The 22,601-nt window shown below is 38.9% G+C and overlaps 1 protein-coding gene and 1 non-coding gene across 3 annotated transcripts; one reads left to right on the top strand and one right to left on the bottom strand.

The window, feature by feature from the left end:
• Positions 1–8,384: 8,384 nt before the first annotated feature.
• Positions 8,385–8,459, bottom strand: Trnaa-agc (transfer RNA alanine (anticodon AGC)). Its single transcript has one exon. It is a non-coding gene; the product is annotated as a tRNA-Ala (tRNA).
• A 5,424-nt stretch (positions 8,460–13,883) lies between these two features.
• Positions 13,884–20,802, top strand: LOC134203265 (nucleoprotein TPR-like). Of its 2 annotated transcripts, XM_062678139.1 has the most exons (6): positions 13,884–13,996; positions 14,061–14,245; positions 14,750–15,915; positions 15,973–16,105; positions 16,642–18,819; positions 19,111–20,802. In XM_062678139.1, exons 2-6 carry the CDS (start codon positions 14,120–14,122, stop codon positions 20,431–20,433), a joined length of 4,926 nt encoding a protein of 1,641 aa, XP_062534123.1. In that variant the 5' UTR covers positions 13,884–13,996; positions 14,061–14,119; the 3' UTR covers positions 20,434–20,802. The 2 variants fall into 2 exon arrangements, with proteins under 2 accessions (XP_062534123.1, XP_062534122.1); XM_062678138.1 differs by having other exon boundaries at positions 13,897–14,245.
• Positions 20,803–22,601: the final 1,799 nt, after the last annotated feature.

The raw sequence follows: 22,601 nt of genomic DNA, 5'->3' as shown, positions 1-22,601 counted from the left end.
CACTCGTTGTTAATTATGTTATCCGAACAAGTAAAATTCATATGCCTGTAACTACATAACTGTGTAATTTATTACATTCACAAATTTATAATATTTATTATATAGCATTTATAGACTACGAGCTTAAACAATCATTCATCTGATTTTCACTGCGAATAATGTTTAGGACACGACATTTCATATCAAGATATGTACCATGTATCAAGTGATATAAAGCTCATAGTCTGAATGATTGTACGATATTTCGCGGTAAAACATTCTGCGGTTAACCATTTCGCGTTCAGTATAATTTCGTGGTTAGTACTATTTCGCGGTGAACTTTTTCGCGATCAATATCATTTCGCAGTTTTAATTTTACTAATGTTACAAGTAGTTCGATGTGTGCTTTAGCTTTGTAAAGCGTCAAAACACACACAATTATGTAAAGCGAATAATCGTTGAGTTTACATGTATAAGTATGGATTAAAATCTACACAAAAAAAAACAAATATTTTAAACCAAACCAAAACATATTTGCAAATGCGAACATTTAAAGAAGGCGAAACAATACAGTTCGCCTTATACCGGACAAATGCGAACATTTTAGAAGGTGACACAACAGATTTCGCATTCTGCCGGGCACACGCAAACATTTATAGAAAGCAAAACAGAGCATTTTGCCATATACCGGGCAAATGCGAACATTCCAAGAAGGCGAAACAACATATTTTGCCTTATACCTATATTATACCTTATGCCTATATACAACACACATTGCCATATACCGGGTAAATGCAAACATTTAAAATATGTATAGACAAAACATCACATTTTGCGTTGATGCGAACAATTAAAAAAAGCGAAACAATACATATTTTGCGTTTTACCGGGCAAATGTAAAAAAAATAAAGGTAGCAAAACAACATACTTACTTCGCTTTATACCGGGAATATGTGAACATTTAAAGAAGGCAGCAAATGATATTTCGCATAATAACGGCTAACATTTAAAGTAGGGCTGTGCACATTGAAGGTTTATCGATATCGGCGATATTCATTTGGTGTTATATCGGTATCGGCGATATATCGGGTTTGAAAATATCGGATATCGGATCGATATCCGAGAAATTAAAAAAAATAGTACAGTGTTGACCTGATTTTGTTTACCCCCTAATTATCACGTTTGTGACCATATTTTGTCACCCAAAAAAAAAAAATGAAAATTTTAGTCGTTCTTATTAATTCGTCCAAACAACAATGATTTTTATAAAATAACTTTCACCGCCTGTGGTTTATGAATGATTTTAGAGTTCCTCTCAAGGGTTTTGTAAGCTTTTTCGTTCACGTATTTCGCCTTCCCAAGGCATAAACTAATTCATAGTTTAATCAAAGTTAATTGAACATTTTCCGGGTATTTACCACCCGGATTGGAAAATAATTACTAGTTTGAAAACTAGCTTAGTGAAATTGCACAACATGTGAAAGATTTAGTTCCAAAAATGTATTGAAGGGTAACCCAGTATGTTAGACATGTGCTTTCCCTACCATGCTACGACCCGAGAAACACACCCCAAGTAACCAAAAGTTCCTTTAATAGTACGTTTTTTGCTTAATCAGCTTCACAGAAACGTACTCTTAAAGGAACTTTTGGTTACTTGGTGGTAAAGAGTTTTGTTATTTACATGCAACTGAATTGGGTCACATTTGATTTGCAGCAACCAAAACGGTCTGAATGACGCTGCTAGGGGAAGGACCTCCGTCGTCCTGATAAGTTAATATTTTTAACACCAGACACAATGGACATCTCAAAAATGTAATGGACTTGTTACATATGTTTTAAAATGGATGTGGTTAGCTATTTAGACGGCGAGCTTCATCATATCATATAGTGTATCTTGATGACAAAGTTCACACATCTAATTGTCATTAACAATAATGTATACTGCCGTGAGTCGCATATTTATCCCATTTGAATAGGAAACCCAGCAAAGATGGGACAGATATGCTATTCACGGCCGTATATGAAATAACATAAAATACCTCGTAAAAGAAGAAAGGAAAACTTGAAAGGGAAACGCAATGAAAAATGCGGCCGAATAAAGAAGAGGAAATAAAGAGTAAGGTACCAATCAAAACGATTAATGCAAGAGATGGCGTTTTTTCAGTGGTAGTAAAATCGAAATTTCATCACTATAAAACTACTAATCAGTGCAAACTAAGTGCAGGAGATAATCTTTTCACCTGACACTTCATTCCTTATCACTACTTTCTTCTAAAACACTTCCATTTTCCATAAATTTGCAAAATATCTTATTTTTCCATACATTTTATCGATTACCAACTACCATTCTTCCATGAGCTCATGGTGAAAATTGTGAAAATCTCAAAACATAGAGTAGCGGGTTTAACAAAACAGATAGAAACGCCGGTATCGCCACTCAGTGACGAGTACCGTAAATATGGTGCACGGAAGGTTGTTGGCTACACTTATTACGGCTGCTGCACCCTGGAAGTAAATGTCATCGAAGTAAGGGCCGATGCCCACGTAGCGGTTTTTCAACGCCACGTACACTCAGCGTTAAAATAACGCTGGTGTGCATCGGCGTGGTGACGCTGCGTTACCGCTTTTTCCCGGTGCACACCTGCGTCTTTTTGACGCCACGTGCACTCTGCGTTGAAATGACGCTACGTGGGCATCGAGCCTAAACAGTCGGTCCCTTGTTGGTAGGAAAAGATGACGAACTAGTTTAAAATTAAATCTTACCCTTAGGGCCGATGCCCACGTAGCGGTTTTTCAACGCCACGTGCACGCAGCGTTAAAATAACGCTTGCGTGCATCGGCGTGGTGACTCTGCGTTACCGCTTTTTCCCGGTGCACACCTGCGTCTTTTTGACGCCACGTGCACTCTGCGTTGAAATGACGCTACGTGGGCATCGAGCCTTATAAATCACAAAAAATAACTAAAAAGATAAGCTTAAAGCACAGACAAACAGACATAACACTCGTGGAATTCTCATCGTTCACTGATCTACTGGTCAATTTAAATAATCATTAGTTGATCCAATTGATCACTCGTGGCGCGCCCATCGGATTTGCTCGAGTTTGACGTTTGCTCACTACCGCTATCTGATGTGTGATTTGCCCAACTTAGGGAAATCAACAGATGTCGTTAGTATGTGTACGACGATGAATTTGATGACTGAATGTTCAATGTGTTATGTCTGTTTGTCTGTGCTAAAAGCCTGATACCGCGAAACGGAATACTGCCAAATAGTATAAAACACGTAACAGATTACCGCAAAACGGTGCAGACCGCGAAATGTCGGACAATCAGCCTGAATAGCCTACGAGTTTAATCACGTAATGTACAATTACCCTTATTCTTGTTTACGTAGGAACGCGCTTTCGAACGAAAGCTGATGCGCATTCTCGTTTACGCCAGCAAAATCAAATAGGGAAACGATTCGAACGAACTGCATTCGTTTTTTCGAAAGTTTCGTTTGTCCGTAAACAAGAATATAGGGGTGAATATCTTGATATGAAATGTCATATGGGCCAAACACAATTGATACGTTTGCGTGCGTTTTGACAGTTTTCCCATGCGAAAACTGTCAAAACGCACGCAAACGTATCAATTGTGTTTGACCCAATACACATGATTTCCACGCGGTTTGCTTCTGGCTATTAAATTTCTCCAGTATTTTTTTTTTTACAAATTTTCGTCCAGAAATTCCTTCAAAAATTTTAAAAGGAAACGCTAACTTCTGAAAAAAAATCCTGAGAGAGTTGTGAATAATTTCCTAAATAAATTTAAGAAAGAATTGGACTTTCCCTTCGAAAATTGTAACTCATCGTTTTATTGTCTCAGTCCACTCTTTGGCTTTTTTAAAATCAACTTTCCCAAAGAACCCATATTGTTTACGCCTTTAAGTATTTTTTAAATTTAAAACAAAAATTCGAAAAAGTACTTTTTTTCAAGATTGGACTAACAGGCTCGGTTCACATGTGCAGCACTTTTTCAATTTTTGTTTTCCATTTTGAAAATAGTTGGATGCTGCAAAAAATATGGGTTCTTTGGGAAAGTTGACCTTAAAAAGTAGAAGGTTGTATTGAAAACACGATCGCAAACTGAACGTAGAATTGCGTATGGGTATGATGTGGATGGATATAGCCGAGATGTAGGCAGTTTACTGTAAAAGTGAAATTTGAACGCTACCTGTTGAAATTGGATTTTCAATAGGTAAATGCTTTGAATCAATTGTTTATAATAGTTATATGAAATATAAGAAAGTTAACCGATTGATTCATACCAAAATCTACACAGAATCCGTTGAAAAAAGGCTGAGTTATTGGCAGGGTTCGGATTTCTCACTCACTCACGCGACAACAGATCACTCCACCATGCATTTTATCCGGATAAATTACAGTGCGATAAACTCCGGCACAAGTGATGGTGTGAAAAATTGTTATCCTTCTTCCCATGTTTCGCGAAAATCAAATGCTGCTTACTTTGCCTCTCCAAGCTGATTGAATCTGACGATGCACCACGATAAGCAGAAGGTTCAATACAGCAATTATTCCACTCGCTTTCAATCAATTCATGTGGTGGCGTGGTTTTAGTGGGAACTCTGAACATTTTAAAATTGTTTTGGGTTCGAATCACACTCCGCTTAATGGATTAATCGCAGGTTTTTATTCATATGAGTGAGAATTCCGAAGCCTGGTTATTGGCTCTTACTTCCTGACCTCTTTTCGTGACGGTCCCAAACTTGAAATTGCGGAATGACCCCCTATCTTACCGAAAGACGTAATTCTACGACAAAAAGCCAAAGAGTGGATTGAGATAATGAAACGAGTTAGTTAGCTTTCGACGGGAAAGGTCAATTCTTTCTGAAATTTATTTAGGAAATTACTTAAAACTCTCTCTGGATTTTTTCGGAAGTTATAATTTCCTTCTTAAATTTTGAATGAATTTCTGGAGAAAATTTGGAAAAAATATTGCCTGATTTTCTCAAAATTGCACGCGCCGAACCCTTCATGAAAGGTACCGTCGCGCTTTCTGTACCCCGTTTACTTGATTCTTATGGGTGAAGAGCATTGCGGTGTATCGTTTGGCGCGGCCATACCTTTCGACAGTCATTCGCCGTTTTGTGCAAGTACTCATTTGGGAACATTACAAACGCCGCGCAGTGTATCATATCCAGAAAATCTGACAATACTGGAGAAGTTTTCGAGGGAATGGATTTTCCATAGGAATGGAATTTTCAATTGATGTACTAGTTTCCAGTGGAGGAATTTTGGGCAGAATTTCAGAAAAAAATTCAGAATGAATTGCTATAGGAAATTCTAAAGTTTACCTAAATGTTTTTTTTAAGTAGTTTCTGAAAGAATTTCTTGAAAAACTGCTTGGAGAATTCTTTAAGGACCTCCCCTTTAGAACACCTTGACGATTTTTTCAAGAAATTTCAAGAAAAGTTTCTGAAAGAACTCCTGAATGAAATTCCCAAAGAATTCCTAGAATTTTGAAAACACTATCCTCAAAGTATTTTCTAGAATATTACTTAATTACAATTTCCAGACGATAAAATACAATTAAAAGTTCTTCATAATGATTGAAATTGGCTAAAGCGAGCCAATAATGAATAAAAGCATTCAATGTTACCAAATATTCATAGTTTCACTTTCAAAATTATTGTGAGTCACCTTTAGAGAGAATATCACTTAACTGATTAACCTTTTTATTAATTATTAGACTGAGTGGCCTGTGCAGTACATAACAGTCTTCTCCATTCAGCTCGGTCCATGGCTGCACTTCGCCAACCACGCATTCTGCTGAGGGTTCGCAAATCGTCCTTCACCTGATCGATCCACTTTGCTCGCTGTGCACCTCGCCTTCTTGTTCCCGTCGGATCGTTGTCGAGAATCATTTTCACCGGACTACTGTCTGACATTCTGGCTACGTGCTCAGCCCACCGCAGTCCGCGATGTGATCGATGGATGGTTCTCCCAACAGCTGCTGCAAAGCGTGGTTCATTCGCATCCTTCACGTACCGTCCGCCATCTGCACCCCACCATATATGGTACACGGAACTTTCCTTTCATTAAATTTCCAGTGCGCGTTGTTCCTCCACGAGCATCGTCCAGTTCTCGTGTCTATAAAGAACAACCGGTCTAATAAGCGTTTTGTACACGGAGAATAATCACCCTAGGTTAAAACAACCAAATAGTTGGTTGAATTTTAAACTAAAATTTTTGGTTGTTATCACATCAAAATTGGCCTCAAATGAATGCTTTTGCTTGAACCAAACGTTTTTCTTAGGTTGATTCTAACTAGATTTATTATTCAAGTTAACCATTGATTTTGGTCATTTCAAGCTAAGACTTTGGTTCGTTTTGGACATAAAATAGGTTGCTTTTACCATTCATTCTTCTTCTACACAAATAAAAACAAACTAAAACTCAATGTTGAGTTAATCGAAAAAGCTATATTGAATCAAGGTTATACATTTATTGGAAATGAAACAAGTCAAACTTTTGGTTGATTTAAACTAAATGTTTCGTTTGCTTGAGATTGTTTAGTTTAGCCAAGTCGAAACAAAAATTTCAAACCCATACGGGCTGGATGTCGGTATAGTTCAGATTCAGATAAGAAAGTGCTTTTGATCCTAAATAAGCACCGGTGAGTCGATAACTATTATTAAAAATACTTATTTCATGCTGACCTTTTTGATTTCCTTACAGGTCCTGTGAAATAACCAGGGGACATGTTTCTATGATATTTGACGGAGATTATCTAAATTATGGAGCCAGCTGTAGAAAAAAAAGGCAGGGAGATCATTTTGGCCAGCACCTATTTTCGCATCTCCATCATTTATCACTGGCCGTATTATATCAGTTCTATGTCAATGAACGTCAAATAGAGCTTTTAGTGTAATGCCTTCTCTTGTCATGTCTTATGGCAAGCGATTTATTTGATTTCTAGTACACAGAAAGAAAAACCAATATTAAAATTAAAAACCATTGGTAAATTCAAAAAGTTGCGTTGGTTCTTTTTCGTAGAGAGTTCGATATGTTTAAAATAAAAGTACGCCAACTTTTGTAATCAACATGATTCAAAAGTCGCATGCCGCTCTGAAATTAAAAGTTTGAACATTCAAAACTAAATTGTACAACTGTCAAATAAAAATGTTCACACTGTAAAAAATAGGGCGAAATATTTTCATTCAGAAACGAAATTTTTCATTCGTTATTAAAGAAACTCCCATTCCCCCTCGTACTCTTCAATCATCTTTCCATTATAAATTTAAATAATCTAATCGCAATGATACTTTTATTTTTATTTCATGATTTCAAGCCAGGTTTCAAGCAGTTTTTATATCATTTTAACACGGTTGCCACTGTATTGCCAGAACGAGATCCGGTCCCTGGCTGGGGTCAGGTTGCGAATCGAAGCCGTCTGGGAGCATAGCGCCATAAATTCACTGTCCTGTAATTGAAAAGAAAATCTTGCATTAATATCTTTAGCCATCATTATTAGCATGATGCTCGCGCCATTGAAGCACCGGAGCAGGGCGCAGTTTTGATTGACTTATAAGGAAGTTTTGGAAAACTTGTAAGCTACAGTATTTATCAACACTTTTTATATTTTAGTCAAAATAATATAACTTACCTCCGATATTTCTAAACTGATTTGCACTGCACGAATTCGAGGCTCTAAATTTAAAGAACAACCGAATACCTAACACTTCCCACATAAGCTTTAAAAGCAACAGTTTTGCTGTTGTATCCGCTGTGAGTTATGTGACCGTTTGAACTGGTGAGGGGAGAGGTGTTGACAGTTCGTCGGTAAGGTTGAGAGGCACTATGAGAATGTTCATCAGATGAATGGACAAAAAAGTTTTTTAAAAGTTGTTTAAGTATAATTATATTTACTGTACAAATATTATTAGAAAAAGTTGTACGTGCGTTAATTTTAATATAAATGTGTAAGGGGTCGTACACTTATTACGTAAGCAATTTCTCTACACGGAGAAAAAGATTTGGTAAACACAACCAAATTTTAGTTTATTTCAAACAAATTTTTGGTTGATTTAGGCACAAACAAAATTACAAGTTAATTCAATCACTTTCGTTGGTTGAAACAAACTAGAATTTAATGTTGATTTGTTTGGGACATGTCATGCTAATTCAACCATTGTTTGGTTTGGAACAACCAAAATATTAGTTGTTGCATTTGACAGCTGCTGGAACAAAAATCGATTAAGGTTGTTTCAAACTGATTAAAATAGTTTGGAACAACCAAAAACAGATTTGTAATAACCATTTTATTTGTTGAAACAAACTAATAGAATATGTACGTTATGTGGAAGATAGTGATTTGAAAAATGTATTGGAGGTAACCACTTTTCCTTCGATGGGACTCGAACCCATGACCCTACAGTACGCTAGACTGGTGCTTTAACCAACTAAGCTACGAAGGACCTCCGTCGGCCTTCGCAACCTAGCGGCTACTGAACGAGCTCGAGATTCCCAAATTGGACGCATAGTCAAATCACTCGCAATCCATTTATCAAGCCAATACTTCCACATGTGTGTTGTACACGCCCACATTAGAGGAGCGTGAGTATTTAGAATGTCTGGCGGCTATACACATTCTTCATCAGCAACGGTACTGATCAAGTGATTGTAAATTAACGTCCAAGTCGGGTGGTTTAATCCCCGGAAATAGGCAATTACCTTTGATTGAACCGAAACTAATAGAGTTGGTTGATGGTTTATTTGCTGTTTTTTCTTTTATTTTATAAATGAATTATATTTCGTACATTTTAGTTCTTTTTATTGATAATTTAATGATTTATATAAAAAAATAACGAAATAGCGTCAACATAATCATATTCCATGTTGAGATAGCTGCTCGAGCTGGAGATCTTTGACACTGCGATTGCTGCAGCTCAAGTAGGACTCGTCTAGGTTCAACCTCCGATAAACAGCCATGAGTTTTGGAAAATATCTATATCTGCAAATATTTGTATTATATCAGAATTGGTATTCAATGTCAGATATTTTTAATAAAAAAGTGGATCACCGTGGAATACATACCTTTTGGTCGAAATTAGGTTGATGCAAATTTTAATCGGAGAGTGGAGGCATATCCGGGTCATATATCTATCATTTTTCCCTGAAATAGGAAAAAATAAATACTCCGATTTTTCGATCTTATTTCATAGCTTACCTTTGTGCTCATAAGTGGATCTACTGATGATTACACAAATAAAACTGATCCAAAATATGCAAATTTCGGATCGACTATCAGTCGGTTTACTATGATTTATTTTCCATATTTGATCTTTTGATTTGACTTTTATCACAAACAAAATCATAGTTTGTTCCAACCTAAAGTTACAGTTGAATTTACCTAATATTTTGGTTCGAAACCTATATTCCGTTGCGGACAAAAACAACTTGAATGTTGTTTAAAACAAACCAATGTCATGGTTTTTACAATATATGTTTCGAGTTCAAACATTCATAATTTTGGTTGTATTGAATCGAAGTATTATGTTGAAACAACATAGGAAAAATGTCCCGTTCAAACAAAATTTTGGATTTGACACAACAAACTTTGGTTTTGAAACAACGAAAATTCTAGTTTGAAAATCAACCAACAAGTTGGTTGTTTCAAACTAGACCGCCTTTGCTCCGTGTAGGTTTTCGACCCCCCTCCCCTCATGTAAGATTTTTTTCATGCAAATGAATTTTTATTTACATGGAGCGTAAGATAACGACCACCCCCCCTCCTCCCATAAGTGCTTACGTAATATGTGTACGGCCCTAAACAGGCTAGTTATACCAATAAGGCCAAGCATTCAAATGATGTTTTAAATAAGTTATTTATTTTTTTACCATCTAATATGCTATAGTGCCGATGCGTAACGGAAACAATTTTATCCTCATTTTTCATTCTTTTTGTTTTCTTTTTGCTTAGTTTATCGTTGAGTTATTTGACAGTTCTACTATAGGCCTTTTCATGTGACACTACCGAGACTGCACTTGTTTACAACCGCTAAACAGGCCTGCAAGTCCGAAGCTGTCACTTTCATAGAAGAACTGTCAATTGACGATAAAATCAGCTGTTAAACGTGTCGTGAAAAGGCCCATACTCCATTGCGCAGTGATGGCACGCATGACCTTTGACAGATGCTGGTCCTGTTGTTTACAGACAATTATATTTTAATTTTTGGATACCTCTATTATTCTTTGGAACTTCAAATCGATAATTACTAAAACCTATCGATAATTACCTGTATTTGAATGCGGAATGTATGGAATGTCTTCAATGTCGTGAAATATGCAGATTTATTTTGGATTAAAAATATCCAAGTCCGAAACGCAAACAACAGCACCAGTACATGTCAAAATTGTGAGGTTTGGTATTCCGCGCGCTATGACCTATTTTAAGGTTGAATGGAAGAACTTTTAGTTTTACAATAGAAACATGAAAAAAAAACTTTCAAACGAAAAAAATCACTTTGACCAAATAAATTTTCATTTTTAGGAAAACAGAGCTCTTTTCAAATGGAAAGTACAGAACATTCTTTAAAACCATGTTTGTTTTTTGTGTGTATACATCTTTATATTTCTTTAATGTATGAAAATCTGAGCAACTGAAATCAATAACCAAAAGAGGATCTGTCCAAATGGATCTTCTGGAGAAACGCCTTTCTGCTATATATTTATGAATGTTTTGCATTAATAAAAATTATGTTTCATTGTATATTATATTATACAAAATTAAAAACGAAAATACGCAGCAAAATCGAGCCATGGTAACGAGGGAGGTGGGAAGGAGGTTTATTAACATAAAATAATAATCATTAATTTGGTCAATTCAAACAAACTTGCTGTGTTGTTTCAAGCTGAGATTTGATTGTATCAAATTTGACTTATTGTTTTGAATAACCAACATTTTAGTTTGCTTGAAGTACTGTCAAAACAAGACAACCATCCTTTTTGTTGCTTCAACAAAATTTTGGTTGAATTTACCTAAAATTAGAAGATGCAGTTTAATTAAAATTTTAGTTTGTTTCAACCATCATGAAAGTTTATTTTAAACAACAATTTGTTTGGGCAAATATCAATCTAAAATGTTGGTTGAAGTTAACTAAAATTTGATTGTTTTTACTATATTTTATTCTCCGTGTAGATAGTCAGTTTGGTACGGCGGCGAATTCGAATGATTTTGCCATCAAAAATAGATGATGCATGGGCACTAGGGTGGCTCAGATTAGTATGGAAAAACTTTTTCAACTTTTTGACGAGCCGCCCTCTTATTCGGTTCTATTTGATGCCCTGATGCTCTGGACAAAATTTCAGCCAAATCGGTCAACGTTTGGGCGGTGCTAAACTCGTTGGAAGTTTATATGCAAAATGTATGCAGAAACATCCAAAAACAGTGAATTACAGTTTTACGACACAACCTACGATGAAGAACTATGATACTCATTCAAATTTTGAAGAATTTAATTCAGAATGTTATGCAGAAAACCGCGAGAAGATTAGAGTTTGCCCGGCTAAGTTATTATCATTTCTCTAAAGTGGGTTTTGAGCAAATTTCGTTTCTTTTACATTTGAAAAGAAATAAATTCACCCCTACAACACAACAGTAAAATGCTAATATCTTTGCCTAATAAACTCTAATCTTCTCGCGGTTTTCAACATAACATTCTGTATTTATTTCTACAAGAGCTGAATGAGTATCATGATTCTTGATCGTAAAGTGTGCCGTCCAACTGCAAATCACTGTTTTTGGATGTTTCTGCATACATTTTTCCATATAAACTTCCAACGAGTTTAGCACCGCCCAAACTTAGACCGATTTGGCAGAAATTTTGTCCAGAGCATCAGGGCATCAAATAGAACCGAATAAAGGCGGCCCATCAAAAATTGAAAAAGTGTTTTTGAGCCACCTAATGGGCACGTTGTATTCGCGGAATTTCTGCAATACCTGACGTATGGTGAACACTTGGTCTGTGGTCTGTGTGATTGCGCGGTAGTTGCTACAATTCAGCTTATCGCCATTTTTGTCCCCACGCAAACAAACACCATCAACAGGTAGCGGAAACCTTCACCTACCTACACTCACAAAAAACTCCGCATTATATTCATGAGTTTACACATGGATTTCTGCAATGGGGGTTGCCAAATGCATTCAATATTTTCGACACATATATTTCATGCGCCCGCATGCATTACATGAGCGTTCATACATACTATCTATGTGGGTCATCGTATCCATGTGTGAATTTGTATGCAATTTGTTATGTGCCGACACATGATATGCATATTTCAAAATACATGGATTTTTGCCATAAAGTATGTGTCGATTTTCCTGAGTGTATTGATGGTGTTAGTTTGCGTGGGAGAGCTATCAGATTCGTCAAATCGTCGTTTGAATCTTTGTTTACAAAAGCAGATAAGTCGTTTTGAAAATTTTGTCTTGAAATATTAAATATTCACCCATTTGCTTGCCTACACGCTTAGATAAGATTACCTAAAATTAGGTTTTTATTTTACCTAAAATTAGGTAATGGATGTTTACTATAAATATCGGTAAAAATTAGCGATAATTCTCGTTTCTTTTTACCTATTTTTAGGTATATGACGTTTTTAGACGATGACGTTATTTTTTACCTAAAATTAGATTTTTCTTGACTTTGTAAATACAAGTGCTTCTTCCGGCTCTTTGCTGTGCAGCCCATCAAAACCTACTTGTTCCTGCCGCTGAAGTTCGGGCAACATCGAGATAATCAACGATTTAAAACGGATGGTAAGTGGTTGATTGATAAGGAACAACTTCCGGGAATAATATATTAACTTCTACATATTTATTTTCAGAATTACGAGAAGCTTCCAGGATGGATCAGGGCTCGAACGCCTGTCACTTTCAATGAGGTCTCCGTTGTTGGTTGGGAATGTTGGTCACGGGTTTGCTCGCTGGCATTCGGACGATGATCAGCCGCCCTTAGCGTGGGGAACAGACGCTCCTACCATGAAGAACAGACGTTCGATCAGGTTAACACCTCCGGAGTGGAGCAAACCCCCCTCCCTGTTAGCATACGACCTTAGTTTCCACCAGGATTACTTGCCTGATCTTCCCAACGCTTCCAAGAGGCTCGATAAGGTTCACACCTCCGGAGCTAAGAAGCTAACTACAACCCCCCCTCCCTGATTGCATGCGACAAAAGTTTCCACCGGCGTTAGTTACCTGGGCTTCCAAAAGGGTGCTCGTATCCCGGCCAGCACCACGGGGAAGTAGATAAGAGGCTAAGAACCCAGTATTTGCAATGCCATACAACAGGAACCATAATCCGGCGGAAAATTTAGCCGGTTTCTAAATTTACTCAATAAAAAATAAATGAATCAATTGAAGAATTTTGTTTTTCTTTAAACAAAACACTAGAAAATAACCTAATAATCGGTAATTTTCAACGTTTTTGCGTGACCAAAACAAACATCCAAAACCTATTTTTAGGTAAAAATAAACGACCGAAATCGGTAATTTTTAACGATAATTCTTGATAATCACCACTACCTAACTTTAGGTAATCGATGATTACCTACATTTTAGGTATGTGCACTTTAGTTCGATTATCGGTATTTTTTACCGACTTTTAGATTATCCTAACTAAGCGTGTATTTGCATTTGAAAAAGTGGCATGCACTGATAAAAAAATTGAGAGCCGCTGGCGTATACGTATGCGCTGCCATCTGTTGGATTTATTGTGATATTATTTTAAATTCCGCGTCCCATGTGGCATAACTCGTAATTTGAAGGCTGCCCTCGTGCAACATCATAATGTCATGCAACGATGCGATTTCCATGGAAACATTCCGTTACAAACAAACCGCATCGCATCTCGGAGGGACGCAACAGCAAAGGAATATAAAAAGCATAAACGAGATGCTGTAATAAAACTAGAAGTTGATTATGTTCCCATCAGTGCAAGTGATCCATTTGGTAAATGCTTACAAAATTAGTGGAGAGTCGTGATTGTGAATTTTATTTTGCTACATTTTCGAAGCGGTTACCTGCTCAATGACGGCTGAAGAAAGAACGATGATGCAACCATAGCGAGAGATAATGTCCATCAATATTACGGTGCACAGTTCACACGCACCATCGTCCTCCGGTGCAAATCCGTTTGCAAGTTTGGACAGTGTCCGAAAGGCCGAAAATGATAAGCTACGAAAGGCACGCCTGGAACAGGTAAGTCGTTTTGGACTTCACTTTAAAGAGACTGGTGATCAATGCTTCCAATAAATATTAAAATTACAATCCATCTGGAACAAGCATAATCAATCAAAATGCATTCAATAAATTTTGATCTGGAGAACCACATTATCTTAGTCTTATGTTTAGGGATCGAGATTTAGATTCCAATACATGACTGTTTTGAATAAAAAATCAATGCCTTACGTTAATATTCTAAAAATATAATCTAATGCTAAGATTTAGGTGTTACGAAGCAGATGTAGAGTCATTTCTAGATAAGTAATTACATATACATAACATTAAGGACAACGATTTTAAATTATAAAGTTTATTCTATGGTTCTAACATTTTTCTGCTTTATTCTTTATACAAAGTTTACGAACTCAGTTCTATGATATATGAGTTCGTTTTCATTTTTTTAGATGTTTTTATCTTACCACAGTCAAGTTTTTAAGCTCGTGCCTATTGTTTGAGATATTTTTATTTACTTTGTTATAGGTTAGACAACAGTCTAAACAATTGGCGGCAAAAGTACGACAGAATTTCAAAACTGTTAAACAGAAGGAGCTGGCCAATGTACAAAAGTTGAGAGAAACGGAATTGAAAAATTGGAAGCAAAAGCACATAGCCAAACTGCAGTCAGATTATCAACACTGCTTGGAGGATGTCGGTGAAGCGCATAAAGCTGCGGAAGCAGCCGAGCAGTGTGAGGTTTGGTTTCACGAGAAAAAAGCCGCTCAGCAGGCAGTTGCACTTCAACGGGGAAGGCAGGCTGAACTAAAACAAGCGAAGGAAAACCAGAATCGGGAGGACATGAAAGCTAAGAGAAAGAAGGAATACATTCCAACTAAATCGATTGCCGTGCAGGTTTCTGTTCCAACGGAACAGAAGAAAGATGTTCCGGTTCAGGTGGAAGACAGTAGTGCCTATGCTAATACACTAAGTGCCTTTGAACAATTTAAGAAAGGATCGAAGGCAAGCTCTGTTCCAGATTTACATGTTCGTGATCGCCCAATGTCACCTGGTTTCTCATCATCGGATGAGGAACTGCTACTTTGTACGGATAAAAACAAAGAGAACATTTCCAATAAACAGATAGACACACTTTACTATAATCCCACATCGTTCACTTCACCGGAAACAATTCAACAACAAGCGTTCGCAATTAAACAACAGCCGATAAAACCTTTTACACAAGTATCGGAATTTGTCAAACGGCGTCGGGAGGAAAAGACCAGAAAATACACTCATCCACAAGCTACTGTCTCAAAAGAAAATCCAACATATTCGTCCCAAAAAATAGTACAATTTGACAATCTAAGCGAAAATACTTTGTCCTTTCCCACGAGTACAGTTATGGATCGATCGATATTGGAATCACCGCGCAAGCCGGTGCAGAAACTGGTAGAGGTACCGAAAGCAATTCCCATCAAAACCCAGAAGAGTCCTTCCAAGCAATCGACGTCGGCAGCCACGGGTTCGAGTTTGGCAGCCCCCACTTCCAAAGTGCAGTACTACGATTTTAACACCAAATACCGAAAGGAATACGACCAGCCGAGTGCGTTTGTACAGCGAAATGACAAACCGAAACAAGGGGAGCTGAACGCCATGCAGGAAGCCAGCCGCTTAGAGCGATTGCAAACTGACATGCTGAATGCAAGAAGGTATTCGCTCTGATTGTCTGATTTAATAATAAGTGCATTGAGATATTTATATTTCAGAAATTTGCCAGCGGGGCCAGATCGATCGCAGGTTGCCCTGGAAAAACTGCAAATCCGTAAGGATTATGAAAATTTGCAGCTGGAGCTTGACAAATTAGTTAGGGCCGAATCACAAGTCAAAGGCCTTGATGAGGTAAGTACTGGATAGAATTAGTTGCTGTACTGCAGGAGATTTCAGAAAACGATGTCAGGATGGACTGCTTAATTTATTCGGTTTATTTGAAAAGGAAAAACTCCCAACCTGGCTTGATATATTCTTATTGGCATTATGTCCCCCACTGAGACATTGTCGCCTCGCAGCTTAGTGTTCATTTAGCTCTTACACAATTATTAACTGCGAGGTTTCTAAGCCTAGTTGTAATTTATGCATTTGTATATAACGAGGCTAACACAATAATACTTTTATGCACGGGAAAGTCGAGAAAATTTCCTAGACCGAACCGGGAATCGAACCCAGCCAACTTCACTATAGTCTTGCTTTGTAGCCACGCATCTTTTTGAAATTGCGGCTCAATTAATTCAACATTTTAAAATATTTTTAAATAATTTCATATATTGAATAATTTGTTTAGTTGATTGGCGTTGAATGTTAATGATATGGTTAAATTTTTTTCAGCGTCCTAACAGTTCTAACAACTCTATACAAATACAAATATTTTTATTTTGTAGACAAGTAAGCCGCTAATGACTGAAGCTCGTCAACGCCAACATTCGGAGGCCCGTCAGAAGCGCATGAATCAAGCCGTAGAAGACCTATTAAAGCAACGGGTACTGATCACCTGCCCAATTGTTCGAAATCCGCCAAAAGAAGTTCAGTTGAAAAACCGACCGTCGCAAATAAATGTTGCTGCGGGAAAAAAGTATGCTGCACAATTTCCGGAGGATGATTCCAACCACCGAGAAGTCACCAACAGTTCAGATAGTTGTAGCACGATTATGCTGGGATACGATCAGGTTGGCGAACGTGCTGGAATTCCTTTACCAGAAGAAGATAAAGTTGCCAGATTGAAAGATTTGTTGCAAAAAGTAAACGAGCAAAAGAACTTAATTACAGAGGAACTAAAAAAGGAGGAGGACATTGAACAGGAACTGAAATCTTCAACTGTAAAGCTAAAATCGACAAAAAGTCAGACTGATAACGGGATCAAAAAATTGCAGCAGCGGCAGAAAGAGCTCGAGGAGCAACAGAAACATTTGCATGAAAAGGAAAAAGAAATTCATGAGCTGGAGAAACAACTAAAAGAAAAACTGAATCGATTGGAGAAGGAAAAATCCAAACCGAAAGTTCCAATTATTATAGAAACAAAGGGTGCTGCAAGTGCCGATGTTCAAAAGATTGTGGATATCTCCTCTACTGGATCGAACGATAGTATTCAATCTGGATCCGATATTCCAGTAAAAATTGTTATTACAGTAAACGATAAATTGCATAAGAAAGTTAAGAAAACTCCCAAAAAAGTGCTTTCAGAAGCTAGGAAAAGAAAGAAGGCTAAGGACGCCGTTGATCAACCCATGGAACCGCTAGAATCTCCTCCGATATTACCAAAAAAGGTAGAGGAAACACTTACGAAGCAGGCTGAATCTCATAATGTTCATTCAAAGCCACCGGAACCTCTTCCAAAGCCACCAGAAGTTGTTCAGGAACTAACGGAAGCATCGCCAATCAGTTCGACAACTTCAACCATTTACCGACAGCTACCGCCCAAAATTGATAACCGTGTAGGAAAACTCTTGAAGGAATTGTCTGACTCCAATAATCAACCACAAAAGCAAACAAAACCCCAACGCTCTTCATATGCCCCAAAGCATCAACTGAAAAAGACAACTCCTCTTCCAAAACCACCAGCCTCCCAACCTCAACGTGGGCAACATTTCAATCCCAATCTCATGCAGTACATTGTCCGATTGTTGGGCATGTCACGACAATCTATCGAGCAACTCGGAGTCAGTTCCTCAACGTCTGTGTCAACACCGCACGACTCTGTTGTAAACGTCAGCGCCAATCAATCTAACAGCGTCGTCGATGAACAATCCAGAGGGGATCAGTCACGGATGGAAAAGCTGAGACGATTCATCGATGAAAATTATAACTTCCTCAATGAAATCGACGAAACCCTTCAAGACCAACAACTGAATGGAACGGCGGATGAGAACATCAGTCGCGTGGAGGACGTTTGGATGAAGACGCTCAGTCGAAAAGAGCAAGAAATTCGCCGGGAAAAATCGAATATTTCAGGACCCCCCGTTGAACAATCACCTCCGGTAAAGGACAGTTCGCTTAAATCAATTCTCAAGTCTCCGAAAAAGGCGCCGGCTAAGGTTGCAAAAATTATAACTCCGCAAGGTCACGTGGAAGTAATCGATTTGGACGACGATCGTGAACAGGAAGTGCTGGAAAAGTATTCACACCTGGCCGAGAATTGTAGTAAAAGAATTTCCGAACTTTCGGAAATGATCCAAAAAGTGCGCGAAGAGAAGAAGAAGCTAATTGAAAACAGCTTATCCTCTAGCGAGCAGCCGGAATCATCCACCAAGTATCTGGATTTACCACGACCACCGCAAAGAGCGCCTGCAGTTCAAACCAGTCCTCAGTTGGCCAGGGACGATCCCGTCAGTGAGGAGATCAACAACATTTTCACCAATTCCAGACAGATTGGACTCAGTAAGGACAGCGGAATTGCAATGTCACGCCCGGTGACGTCGTCCGACTATCGTGACAGTCCAGATAACAGACCACCGAATGCCGGCGCTCCTCAGTTCGAATCTTCCGAAGATTTAAGCTCCCGCGAGGTTGCAGCACCAACCATATCAGTGGGGTTCGAACCTTTGCTGAAAGACATTCCAAAGGTAAGATTTCGTGTTTTTTCGGTTGCATAAAAGTATTGGGAAAAACTCGAAAGTATCTAAGCTCATGCAATAAATTGCACTTTTTTTGCGTCAAATGAGTCAATCCATGCGATTTTGAATTAAATATTCTAGCGTTTGTTTTTTCGTGCAAAACTTTAAGCGAGTTTACTCGCGCATGGAAGATAAACTTTTGAGTTTTCAATAATATTATGCCAACAAGCCAACATAGTTGCACAGTGATAAACTGCATAAAACAGTGTAGATCCCAAATAAATATTATGAACCTTACAGGTATCCGCAATGTTGCCTCCCGATGAATTGAACACTCAACCCGTGGCGCCAGTCGTCACCCAAGAACTTCATAGAGATATTCCTTTAGCAAAACGCACAAAACCCCCGGTTGCGATAACTCGATACAGCCCTCAATTGGAGGAAGCCGTTGCTGCACATGAGTTGTCTACGATTCCCGAGGTCGAAACTCCGCTAGCCTCGAAGACCAATATTTCAGTAGTGCCTAGCGAGAAGCTGGATCCTTCCGAACAAATCCTCGTAGAGGTTCGCGACAAACTCCTTGAACATGCTCGTGCACTTGGATACGAGAACTTTCCCAACTATCGAGAATATGTTCGCGAGCAAAACTTGGAGGGCACTCGATATGACCCGGAAAAGACTAATTATACACGTTTGCACGAATTATTGGAAACTGCCGACAAAAGTGACCTACGTTACAAAAACTTTCCCGTCCCGGCTCCGGAAATGAACATTACTGAAGAAAGTGCCGCCATTAACACTAAAAAAGCTGAACTGGAAAGCAATTCTAGCTCCAGTACGACACTCCCGGACGTGGTAGCTGAACTGAAACTTCGAAAAATCATCGACAAATCATTTGACAATTCTTTAGACGACTCCAATCTATCCACACCGGATTCTGGTTCAGTGGAATTTCTTCATCCATTGCCGGAGAAATCCGTTTTCAAACCTCAACAAAATCACACCTCCGCCTCAGAAACAAGCGAATCTCTTCAACGTGATCTAAATCAACTCGGTCTGCGTTGGGCCTCAAGCATGCTCAAAAAGAACCAACAAGCCCACCTTCAAGAACATTCCAGCAGTTCATCCCTCTCACCGGCCGAAGATATTCGCCGCCTGTCATCCAGAAAATCGAAACCGTTACCATCTCTTCAAGCCGACCCGAATGAATCGCATAACACAACCACCGGGAAGCCCCTAAATCTGAGAGAATTCGTCGCCCGCGAACTGATGATACGCACCCACTCCGATTTGAACTCCCTCTCAGACTCGTCCAGTCCCTGTAGTATGCTGCTGCGATCATTACTGGATATAAGTCACATCAACGCTTCGACGCCGGAACTGTTAACACACACGACCGACAAAAACGTTCAGCGAACGTCCACCCCGGTGGCAACGAAATCGTCCTCCGCCGGAACGAAGGATGGCAGTTTGAACGTAACGAACGGATTGTTTTCCGGCGAGTCCCGAATTTCGTCTGTTCATATGAGTTCGTCTTCGGGAGGGGAGCACAAACTGACCGTTCCGAATGTGCGGCTAGACGTGGATAAGTACACCAAGGGACGGAACAACGACAACCAATAGTTGGAAAAATCTACATAAACATTATATATTTGTTAGAGGATTATTTTAATAATAAAAGTGCCTTTCAGCAATGTTTTACTTGAATCGACGATTTCAATCGAATTTTACGCTCAACAGTGAGATACAAAGTTGATAGGTTTTAAATTATGAGCACTATATGAGAGCTCATGATCAGTGAATTAAATTGTTAGTTTTAAGTTTTGTTTGGTATGAAAGACTAAGTTTTAGCTCAAAAAACACTGCTCACACATCTATGTACATCTTAGGATTATTGTCTATAATTTTTAGGAAGTAACAAATTATGCACTGTTAGTCATAGGCATGTGAAAGCATTTATTATATTGAATTAAATAATTAATACGTTTTGTAACTGACTAAACCTGCTAGTAATCTAATATATTTTGAGAAAAATCATCAGTATTGAACAGCAAAGGTGCAAACAGAGGAGGCTAGCGATTACCGTCACTCCACTTTATCTCCTTCAATAAGGCCGATGCAAATATCAAATTTATTTTATGTCCGATAGTTCTTGGAGGGTATACGACCCCTCCCGATGGCATCTGGGAGTTAGGGGGCTTCCTAGGACGTGGTGGGGTTTGGCAGTGGGCTCTGTTAAACTTCTACAAAAAGCTGCATGTGTCCGCGAGCAGGCCCTATTAAAGCGACCGTGTGCTGCTCGAGCCCAGGGAGTGCCAATTGGCACATCAGGATCAATACCAGTGAGATCCTGATTATGGCATTCTGACCGCGTGTTAAAGGATCTTGTTTTGGATATCGTAATATTGTGAAAACGAGGGCTGGGAGTCTGACACTCTAGTCTCTTAGTAGAGCCGGGTGACATTGACTCGAAACGGATAGTTGGGTGTGGCTGGGCTGTCCTCCGTCCCCTACAACCATGGCGGGCCCAACAATAATGAGTGATTAAAAAAAATACTTCTTTTGACGATGCGTTAGCTATGTTGGTGGTTTGCCGAAGGGGATTTGGCGAGGGCTCCTTCCAGCACCAGAGGCTCGGCGGGCCAAGGAATTGAAACAGAACCTAAGGATGCTCCACAAAACAAGAACAGGATGCATTTATCAGGGTGGTGGGAAGAGAGAAGGCCGATAAAAGTGCCCAAACCGATGCCTTCTCCTTCCTTGGAGGAGCGACCATGGCCCAAGAGGCCATTTCAACTATTTCAACCAGATGATCGATAGGCTATCGTCCGACCTAGTGAGGCGTAAGCCGGTCGTCATAGCAGGAGATTTTAACGCTTTGACAGCGGAGTGGGACAGCCGCTGCACCAATCGAAGGGGTCAAGCGTTACTAGTGGCGCTAGCCAAGCTCGACGCAGTGCTCGTCAATGATGGTTCCGCTAGCACGTTCAGAAGAACCCATGGAGTGTACATTAATCCTCTTAGCCAAGTCACTCCCAACGAATTATCATATTTCCTTTAATAGTATAAACAGAGCGGTTGGTACGAGATGTCCCCGTTCTATGACTTTAAGGTCACTCCTTATGAAATCCAAGTTTCAAAGTGCTCGCGTTTTCGGGGCACACCACTCGATACGGAAGCAACGCACAACTGTCATTTTTATTATTTCACGCATGCTGCGACGCAGCAAAGATAAATCAACAAAAATGACAGTTGTGCGCCGCCTCCGTATCAAGTAGTGTGCCCCCGAAAACGCGAGCACTTTGAAACTTGGATTCCGTGATGAGTGTCCTTAAGGTGATTATACAATCAAGCCATGTGGTGAATTTCAAATTCACCACATGGTTTCTATTCCTATTATCAAAAGTTCAAAACTAACGTAATATTTTTTGTACAATGCTGAAATTAAAGTCGATTGCTTAGCATGAGTAATCAAACGATCTACAGATGTTGTGATCCCCATGGGCGTTGTTGTTCTCTCAATTCGTGCTCTTGAAAAATCACTAGAAAAAGCACGTGGTTTCCAAGATGGCCGATTTGTGGCTTTGTTGTATAACCACCTTAATGTGGAATCAAGTTAAGCATAGATTTCCACAAACATATTAAAATACGCTGCACAGTAGGCCGTGGTATTTAGCCTCTTACCCAGCAACTCCTATCCCTACCTCCCCGCGGTACTGGCCGGGATACGAGTAACCTTAGGGAAGATCGGGTAACCAACTATGGTCGTATGCTGACAGGGATGGGTGGGT

This window comes from Armigeres subalbatus, unplaced genomic scaffold (assembly GCF_024139115.2).
Source record: "Armigeres subalbatus isolate Guangzhou_Male unplaced genomic scaffold, GZ_Asu_2 Contig1729, whole genome shotgun sequence".
Lineage (NCBI taxonomy): Eukaryota > Metazoa > Arthropoda > Insecta > Diptera > Culicidae > Armigeres > Armigeres subalbatus.
The sequence above is the reverse complement of the archived record's forward strand: the minus strand, read 5'-3'. Positions and strand labels throughout refer to the sequence as shown.